Source organism: Cotesia typhae, unplaced genomic scaffold, assembly GCF_013202065.1.
Source record: "Cotesia typhae breed Kobodo isofemale line unplaced genomic scaffold, CoteBio_Ctyphae contig_43, whole genome shotgun sequence".
Taxonomy (NCBI): domain Eukaryota; kingdom Metazoa; phylum Arthropoda; class Insecta; order Hymenoptera; family Braconidae; genus Cotesia; species Cotesia typhae.
In genome coordinates, this window is record NW_027423752.1 from 1,189,047 (window position 1) to 1,199,661 (window position 10,615).

The 10,615-nt window shown below is 28.2% G+C and overlaps 1 protein-coding gene across 1 annotated transcript; it reads right to left on the reverse strand.

Annotated features, from left to right (window-relative positions):
• Nucleotides 1–6,012: 6,012 nt before the first annotated feature.
• LOC141528333 (uncharacterized) lies at nucleotides 6,013–8,225 on the reverse strand. The gene is made up of 4 exons (XM_074244334.1): nucleotides 7,385–8,225; nucleotides 6,822–7,028; nucleotides 6,207–6,758; nucleotides 6,013–6,118 (listed from the first exon to the last, which is right to left on the reverse strand). The coding sequence occupies exons 1-3, from the start codon at nucleotides 7,497–7,499 to the stop codon at nucleotides 6,598–6,600; spliced, it is 483 nt and encodes a 160-aa protein (XP_074100435.1). The 5' UTR covers nucleotides 7,500–8,225; the 3' UTR covers nucleotides 6,013–6,118; nucleotides 6,207–6,597.
• Nucleotides 8,226–10,615: the final 2,390 nt, after the last annotated feature.

The following is a 10,615-nucleotide window of genomic DNA, read 5'->3' on the forward strand; positions in this document are numbered from 1 at the left end:
ATAAGGATTTTTCCTATTTTTGCATAGGAAAAATTCCTATGTTGACATAGAAATTTTTCCAATGTTAACATAGGAATTTTTTCTTTGTTAACATGATAGAAACATCCATGTGACATAGAAAAAATTCATTTATCACTAAAATTTATGTAACTTAATTTAATAATTACAAATTTACATAAAAATTTTCTCATTCGAGCAATTTCAGATAATTTAAAAGTGAGACAGTGATATACAGTCGGTTTGTGATAAAAAAATTCGAGGAAATTTTTTTCAAATTTTGCTTTACATTTCGAAAAAATTAAAAATCTAGCAGATTATGGACGGTGTGGCTTAAATTGCCATAACATATTTAAAAATTGACTTATCGGGACGTGTTTTTTTTTCAAAATTTTTTTTATTAAATGTTCTTTCTGGAAAAAAATAGAAAAAAATTATTCGATCCTATCTTCTTCGTTATTTTTTAGATTTTCCGAAAAAACTCCGAATTTCTCGATGATAAACATTTTTAATTTATTTTTTCTTTCTTTCACATGAAACTTTGACATTTTCTACAAATATCCTGAAAATTTCAGAATGGTGTTTTTTTGATTTCTATTTTTTTTTCAATTGAAAAAAAAAATTTTTTTCATGTCATAAATGAATTTTTCCTATATCACATGGATATTTCTATCATGTTCATGAAGAAAAAATTCCCATGTTACCATTAGAAAAATTACTATGTTAACATTGGAAAAATTCCTATGTTAATATTGGAAAAATAGGAAAAATCCCTATGTTTTTTCGCCGTGTAGAAATATTTGCTTAAATATAAAAATTTTGTATTATTTATAAATTATATACTTTAAATTTTAATTATCTTAATACATACATATTTTTTACTCGTAAAAAATTTTGTAAATGAAATATTAATTAACTTAAATTCTCGATATCGTTCACAAAAATTGAGTATGTAGAATAATTAAAAATTAAAATGTGAAATTCATAAAAAAATACTACGATAAATTAACTGTATAAAAATGACCGAGCAATACAATATTAAAAAGATATCAAATTTCAATATGTAATTTTAAAATTCAAATGGTGAATTAAATATTGAAGACACAGAAAAATCACCTGACACCTTATTTGCAGGAAATAAATTCCCAACAAAAAATATTCACACCAATTTACCTGAATCTTTTACCAATAACCCAAAATTAAACTTCCAAAAATTTTTTTTCACTAATCAAATGAAACCCTTGACAAGTTTTTTATGAAATATCACACGATTGATACCCAAAAAAAGTTAATTACGTTGAAAATAAAATTGAACATGATACACGTGAGGAATAAATTTCCTCTTAACCCTTAATTTATCGAATCACACCCCTTTCGTGTTATTTCAAAAAACTAACCAAACAAAAATAACAGCAAAAGCTTCCGTGACTGGAGAGTAAAAAGAGGAACGAATGAAGATGCAAAAATCTTCAATTACTTAAATAACGTCTGCGTCTTTTCTTGAAGTTTGAAGTTGCTCCGGTTCGCTTGGGCATTAAAGTTGTCTCGGCTGCATAACTTCTTCTCATCCTTCGTCCTTATCTGGAAGATAACTTTTAGCTTCCCAGAGCTGTCAGAATTGAAATTCGGTCTTTAAAATTAGCTGCTCCTCCCTTCGTCTTCATCTTACTTATTCAAATATTTTTCAGCGGTCGTTTATCATCGCGTTTTTCGCGTCATTATCAAATTAAATCGAAAGGACAGTGACCTTAAATGTGCATTGAATAACCCAGGACAAATTTTCATTTAAAAATGTATAAAAAATAATTTTATAAAATTTTATTTAAAGTGTGCTAAACTCGAGTAGTTTTTTATGGTTGTAGTAAAATGTGCCCACACGCATACTACACACTCGCCGCTAATTGTCGATGGAAGTGCGTGTGGATCGATGTTGTCTTGTAAGTTGTATTGGGAATGAGGATGAGGTCCGAGGTCCGGCAGCCAGAAATCTCGAGACGCCAGGAGGAGGGATTAGATGAGATGAGATGAGAATGACCGGGGGCAGCGCACGCGAGTTTATAATGATACACCACCCCGACCAAAATAAATAACAAAATTTAGTATATCGAGCTGAGGATGAGGATGAGGATGAATGAGGTATAACGCGGAGGTAGAAGCATCATCCCAGATCAGCTCGCTCCAAAACTAAATACGTCTACTTAAATTTTTTTCAGTCTGACCAAACCATTGATATACTTATAATAATAAAAATAAAATAATAATAATAAGAATGATATTTTTATCATTTATTGTATTGCTATGTTAAACTACTCTCTGATATTCTGAAGGATAATATAATAATTATATACTTACAATTAAAGATGAGAGCAGCAAAAATTATTTTTATGATTTTTTTTTATCATGAAAAAAATATTTTGTTCTTTTTCACAAATATTTATGTTAAATAATATGTAATGATTGACAAAAATTGGTTAGATGAAAAATGAGCGCCTGAAAGGCTCCTTAGAAGGAAAAAAAAATTTTTAATTTTTTATATTAAGTCCTTAAAATTAAGTCTTCTGTGGCGAGAATATTTCATGCTCATGCGCCACCTGTTGGAGGTTTTTAGAACTAAGTTTGGTTGAAAAATTATATATGAGTTTATATAACCATATTAGACCTAATATGGACATATCAAGTTATATAAAGGCATTTTGGGCCACATACAGAAATATCAGAAAATTTATGCAAAATATTTTATTGATGATTCAAAAAATCAGGTTTTTTTTCGAATTTTTTCAGTATAATTTTCTAAAAATTCTTCTATTGTTCACGTCTGAGTTTTTTCTGTACATTATCAAAAATTTAATCTTAATCGTAAGTGTAGTAAATTAGTCATAACTGAACAAAAATGACAAACTCTACAGATTTAGATTCCCTTGATTGTATCACTCGAAAGTGACATTGAAGAAAATAATTATTAACTTTAAAATTGAACTTTTGGAATGTAAAACTCGTGTCTCACGGAAAATAACCTTCATATCACGGATTAATTTTTTCCGAAAACCGTCGTCAAATTTTTCTAATTCTAAATCATGGATTTAGTCAATTCTTCCGTAGATTTTTATTATCCGTCTCGGGTCCTAGATTTTATAAACACAAAAGAAAGGACACAATCCACAGCGGATAAAATGTTGCCGTAGCCAGAGTAGCGAAAGAACAGAAGAACGTCATGGTCACAGTCATGAGGAACACGATCTGATGATTTTTAGAGACGATAAGTCGTTTTGTATACGCGATCTTGATAATTCCCATGCTTCTCAAGGGATTCCCTTCGAAAGGATCCTAAATAATATTATACATTTTTTATTATAATTTTATCTATAAAATTCATTAATTTGAATTATTCTTCATCGATCATTTAAAATAAATTCGTGTATGGATGTTTGTAATTCCATGGGAATGGAAAGAAATTTGCGTCGATCTAGGAGTCGCTAGTAGGCGAAGTCAAGATATTTTATTATTTTAATTAAGATAAAAAGTATATAAACGGCGGGTATTAGAGGAGCGTTTAATCCTTAATCGATAAGATTATTCACCATCCACCCGGGATTCTTGGGCCGCGAATGTCAGAGAGTAAATGAGGCGGTTTTGGTGGCTATTTATATATACCTATACAATATAGAGGATAGATTCGAATATCTCAGCCACCGGTTACCGGTTGGGCTTAATAATCGATTAGGCAATCTGAGAGACACGGCGAGGCTCTAAACCCGGCGAGGCATCAACAACAAACAGTGTAACTCAATTAGGCGAATAAAATGGCTGGTGCTTATTTTTATCGAGGAATGCTGAAACTTTTTGCTCACGGTAGACATTTGTCTATTAATCCTTATTTTATACAATTTGGTAGTGACGTACGAATTTTTACTAAAAATTTTGTTATCCACTCTTATAATTTAGATGAAAAATGTTAAAATATATCATGAATACACTGAAAAAAAAATTCTTGACTGGAGTGCAAATTTTCTTGGCTCAAGAAAATATCAAGGAAGATTGAAAATTTCTTGAATGAAGTTAAAGTTTCTTGAGACAAGATAAATTTCTTGTGCTAAGAAAATTTCTTCTTGCTCCAAAATAACTTTTGTTTTTCTTAAAATTTTCTTGGCGCAAGAAATTTATTTTTTGTGTGTAGAAGCGAACTATGCCTTACGTGATTGGTCAAATAGTATCATAAGCATGAAAATATATGTAATTCCATATTAACATTCAGAAGTACATGTGAGAATGCATCGAAAAAAGGAAAATGGAAAAATTACGTTATATAATGTAAAGTGGCGCTCCGTGATGAAAACTGAAAAAATTACAGTTTCAGATTGTAATTATTAACGATTTTATAAGAATTACATTATAGAATGTAATATTTACATTTTAATGTAATAATTACAATCTGAAACTGTAATTTTTCCATTATTTTTTTTTCGTGTGAGATATTATATACCCGACTAGAAAAAAAATTGTAAAACCAATTGGAATCCAATTGGGTGCCCAATCGGGAACCCAACATTGGGATGTAACGCAGCACCCAAGATGGTCCCGATCGGGTAATCCCTATTGGGTCCCATAGGGGTGTACCCAACTATATTCCAATTGGGCATACTCTACAGGGTTCCAATTGGGTCAGCCCTGCATAAACCCTAAGATAACCCAATAAAATCCCAACATACAAAAGATTTGCTAGAATTAATTTTTTATTGAAATAAAATAAATAATAAGAATAATTTCATTCTACTACACTATTATTTTTTTTCTTCATACTGTTTATTTTTCGAAGAAGACCATGGCCGTCCCAATCCCGAGCTCCTCGTAAAACCGATTTTAGACCATTTAAAATTGCCGGTTTGTCTACAGCATAAGCTGTATTTGATCCCAATTTTTTTAATAAAATATCTAAAATATTAAAAAAAAATTTGTTTTCAATAGTTAAAGATATACATTCAGCAAAATTAATAAATATTATAGTAAAATAACTCACCTTCAATAGAAGTGTAAAAATTTAATGTCTTGAAAACTTTTTATTTTTATCAACATGTGACACGTTTGATGGCACATAGTTTAGAGCAATATCACGGGAAATATATGCTCGAATAAGACGACTCATATTTTTTACGAGAGTCTCGTTTTTGTTGACATGCTGCATCATCTGACATTTCTGCAAACAATTTGACACTTATAACTTATAATTTTTAACTAGTATATTCTATATTTCAGTAGATTAAAGAATCCTTTTTTAAATAATTAATCAATCCTTATTTATCATATAACCAATTGATCCCTGCAATTTTCTTAAAAACGATTAACTATTTGCAGAAAATGATAATATCAATAATATTTAAATTTTCAGTAGGTTATTACACTCATTAATACAGATATTGTAGTGAACAATTAAATGTTAAATCGATAATTTCGAATTTGAAAGTTAAATCGATAATTTATTTTCCAATAAATGATTTAAAGCAATATAAAAAATCAATAAATTGAAAATTGTTTGTTCGATAATTTATTTTTAAATTGATAAACGTAAGGAATATAATCAATCAATTTTTTATCAAAAAAAAATTTTTCATCAAAAAAAATTTACAATATTTTGATTGAACATTTTCATTAAATAAAAAATGAGTATGTTTATAACTTTTAACCTTTTTTTTATTTAATTATAATAATTAATTAAGCTGTTAAATTTTTAGTTTAATTCATAATTAAACTTTTGACAATTGATTGTTTAAAAAATGCTTAGTATTAAATTGGTTTTCGATTGAATAAATTTATTTCTATTTATTTATAAAAATAAGAATAATACTTTACCAAAGACTCATTAAACTTAGAATCAGTGTCAATTTTATCATTAAATTTAATGAAAATTTCTTCTTCTTGAATAGGGAAGTTAAATTCTGCCTCTTGCTTGTCATCATTTGTACTTTCACTAATATCTTCGTTATTATTGCTATCGCATGAACAATTTTTAATTTTTTCATCTCGATTTGTAGAAGTTTTAACTCTGACGTATTGTTGACAAGTTGCGAATTTATACATGCAATTTGCTTACACAAACTTTGGAAATATTTGATTACAGTTGATTTCTCTGTAGAATGGAAAATAATAATTAATACAATAATTACGCATTAAATTTCTAAGATATTTTCTAATTAAAATACGCTAAAAAAACTTACCATCTACTGCTAAAGTTTCATTTTGTCTTTGAAGAGCGTTTTCATTATGATCTGTCATAATTTTTTTTGTATTTTCATCACCCTGCCCTATATCATGCCCTATAGAGTCCAATAGACAAGCAGATGTACTTTTATCTGTTAAACAGTTAATCGTATCAAGCTTGGATTTTTTAATATTCATATTTTGTTCCTGAATTTTTCTTTTTTTGTTGGAACTTAACATTAATTTTGTTGAACATAATGATCGCTTCTTATACGGTGAAGTAGCACCAGATTTGGCTGGAGTCTTATTGGATGATGATAATGATGATGAAAATGAAAGAGATGTGTCGACATTTTGGTCAGATTGCTTCAAATCTCTTTTCTTCATATTATTGAATCGTTTTTTTTTTTATGACGTGATAGACTGAGTTTCAAATGAAGACTCATTTGAAGATGGTAACGGTGATAACGGAGATAAATTGTTTTTCTTGCCAGATCGCTGTAATTTTATTTTCTTAGGAAATTTCATGGTTCCTCCTTCCTCATCTGAGTCACTTGGTTTATCAGAATCTATACAAAAAAATATAGAATAATTAATAAAAGAATTAATTAATTCATTTAAATTGTACATACCAGTTTTTGTTGGCGATTCATTAAATTTCAGACTGCTTTTGTTTAATAGATCTTTTATTTCATCTGCATTATCAGCATGTGATTTTATTTTTAATTTTTTTTTGTCACTTGTTGCTGTTAGTTCAGCAGATTTTTCATTATCAGTAGTATACGCGTATGCATTTTTGTCTAGAGTTTCCAGTCTTTTTTCCGCTTCTTTGTATGTATCTGTAATATTAATTGATTAATGATTAATATAATTGTAAAGATAACACGTTACGTTTTAATAAAAAAATAGTTAAGCTTACAAAAGTTAACCCACATAATTTAAGATCACTGAACTTAGCAGACTTTTAAAAATTTTCTGATTTTTTTTCATTAATAAAAATTAGAATTAAAAAAAGTTTAAGAAATTGTACTTTTAGTATTTCAAGTTTTTTACACATGAAATTTTTTAAAAAGATTGTTTTGTGATAATTTATTTAATAATAAAAATTTTTAGATGTCGACTAATTTCAGTGTCATAATTAAAAAATGATAAAAATAAAATATAAATATGTAAATAAATGAAAGGCATAACATACTTGCTCTGCCTCGAATGTCCACGAGGTATTCGGACCATAAAGACAAAGGCTCAGCACACTTCATAACCATATTTTGCAATAATTTAAATTTCTGTAAATCATATGGTGCTGGCATAAATTTACAGTAAGTATTGTCCGTAATTTTGTCATATGACAACCAAGAACTGGGAACAATATCAATACTTTTCTTCGAACTGTCGTCCAAAAAAACAATCAACTGATATTTATGATTTTTTCTAAAATAAATAGAAATATTAATGCCAATATAAAATTAAAATCAGTGTAAGATAATCAAAAAAAATTAATTATTTCACAAATTCTTACTTTGAATTAGACATAATTTTTATCAATTGTATTATTCACTATACTAGCACTTAATTAATATTTTATCAATTATATTGCACTGCGTAGCACTTTTTTTATTATTATTATTTTTATAAATTATCTTGCACAGTAATATAACCATAAATTATTTCAGAAAAGCAGCGTCTTGATTAGATGCGTTATTCAAACGTTCTTTGATGCAGTGGTCACGAGTGTATAAGTATTTATCTGATAGTTCTTTGTTTTAGGCGCGGACCTGTCTGAACTTATATATATTATAGTCACAGATTCGCCACCACGTGCACTGCTGGTGTTACACAAACAACTATTAGATTTTACCGCCATATATAGTAATAACAATAATAATAATAATAATAATAATAATAATAATATAGGTTGATGAAAATTGAAAGTAGTAAATATTTTATAATAAATAATTATAATAAATAAATCCCCTATAGGGATTATTTTGATGTTATAGTTTGAAATAAATTTATTTCTTTTTAATTAAATAAGTAATAAGACGTTAATATTTGAAAGTTTTTAATTATTTTTTTTTTTTTTTTTAAATAAAAATGTTTTATTTGAGAAATTTTATTTTTTTTTTTTACAATTATTATGAAGTTTGAAAACAGTTTAGAATTAGTTTTTGTAAGTATTTCACAAACATTAGGATAATTTCTGATATTTAATTATATTATTGATAAAAAAATCTTTAAAATATAATTATTATTTTATCAATTTTTTCAATTTTATTTAATAAAATTACCTTTTTGTAGTAATTTCTATAATACTATAAGAGTATAATAGATTTGTATAATACATATGTAATAAAGGTATGGCGTACATTTTTTCTGTATTGTTTATATTTATTAAAAAGGGTACCATTTTTTTATCTATGCTAATTAATGGAACTGTTACTCTTTGACAGTTTCTTTTACTAACAGTCCATTCATCAAGGTATTCTGAATTAAATGGATATTGAAAAATAGGACCTTTTTTTTTTAATTTTAAGCCGGATATTTTAATCGAATTTTCACCTACTGGTATAAATATTTTCTCAATTAACACTATATTTTTATTTAACAGCATTACTACATTGTTTGGATGTTTTGATGTAATAATTGACTGTTCAAACTCAACACATTTAATCGGTATATCATTCATTTCATCCGGAGGTAATTGTTTTAGAATTTTTATACGAGCCGGAATTGTAGGTTTGTCTGTATTAGCTAAAAATAACTCGCTTAATCGCCGACATACTTGAGCAAGTGGGCGATTTCCAGTTCGAATGTATTTTTTTAATTTTCCAAGATAATTCTTGAATGAATAGCCAGATACTTCTGGGATCGTGCAGTTCATATGTTGAACGTTATCAGAAAGATGGTATAGACTATGCATATTACTAACGAGGCATTGTTTCCCATATAAAACTATTGACGTTTGAATAAATAATTTTAAACAGTACTTTGCATGATTTACTTTTTGAATAGCTAAATTTTTAGAACATAGTAATCTAATCCCCACGTGCAACAGTAAAAATGTTTGTAAACATCTTCAGACAGGACTTTTTTAAAATTACTGGACCAGCATACAATAATAAAAATGAGTACTCAGTAGCTTTAAATTTTGAAATATTATCTAGAGACCTAGTTGTTCTCTGAAAATCTTGAGGGACTTGCGACTTCAGCCGGAGTAATAAACTTGATAATAAATCTTTCATATTCTTACTTAATTTTACTGATTTGATATTACTACTGAGCCAATAGTCAAATATTTTTTAACGATTCCTAAATATACTAAATGCATTGAATCTAATGAAAAATCATTTATCATATCAATTTGAGGATTAATATTAAGTAGAGGTGATATACCAATGTGATGTTGAGGATTACTTTGGTTCCGAAATGAATTATCAGTTCTTGGTGTACACATAGCTGCATTTATAGGATAAATTGTGCGTCCTGCTACTCGTTCACCTTCAACTTCACACCGTTCACAAGCCCAATAACCTCCATGACCTTTCATACACTTAACGAATGATCGAGCTGGTCTATCACAAATAAATGCCTTTACTGTTACTTGAAATAATAAATTATCTATTTGCACTCCAGATTCCAAAAGTTGATTTACTTCAATGACAAATTTTCTTAAGTAACTTTCCACACAGCTGGGTTTGTGATTTCCACAATAAATGGCTACTGTAAAAGGCTTATAAATATCGGGTTGGTGAAATACTTTGCACAAAATAGGCCAGAATTGCATGGAGCTAGATTTATAAAGAGGTAAACCATCAATATTAAAAAGTAATTGAAGATGACGGACTTCATGTAACTCTGGATTTACACATTTTTTTAAATTCTCTATTATTCCAAAATAAACAAATTCTCCTGAATCGTTGTCGATTAATTTTTCTATGGTATATGGAAAATTATTTGTCCCTAGAAATGTTTTAGAACATTTAGGTAATTCAGGATAACGTGTTCTTCGTAAAATTTTTAAGAGATCATCTAATCTACTGTGTGGAAGTGGAGGTTCCTTCAATGCCCATTGACGAAGTTCCTCAACTTCATCTATATCATTTTCTTCGTCAACACCAATCATGTCATCTTCACTATCTTCTAACAACTCTCTAAAATCATTTAATTCTTCTTGATCTGCAACATCAATTTCTTCATGATTATCCACGTCATCAATTTGTTCACCATTGTCACTTGATACATAGCCATCGAGATCATTATTCAGGAAAAAGTTTCTATTATTATCATTAATTGCTTCGGGTGCATCTTCGATATCACTAGAACTAGATGATAAGTTGTGATCACGATCAACCATTTGACCATCATCTTGAAGCTGAAACGTTCCTCGATGTCTTCTGGCTCTTAATCGTCCAAGCTCACGTTTAAC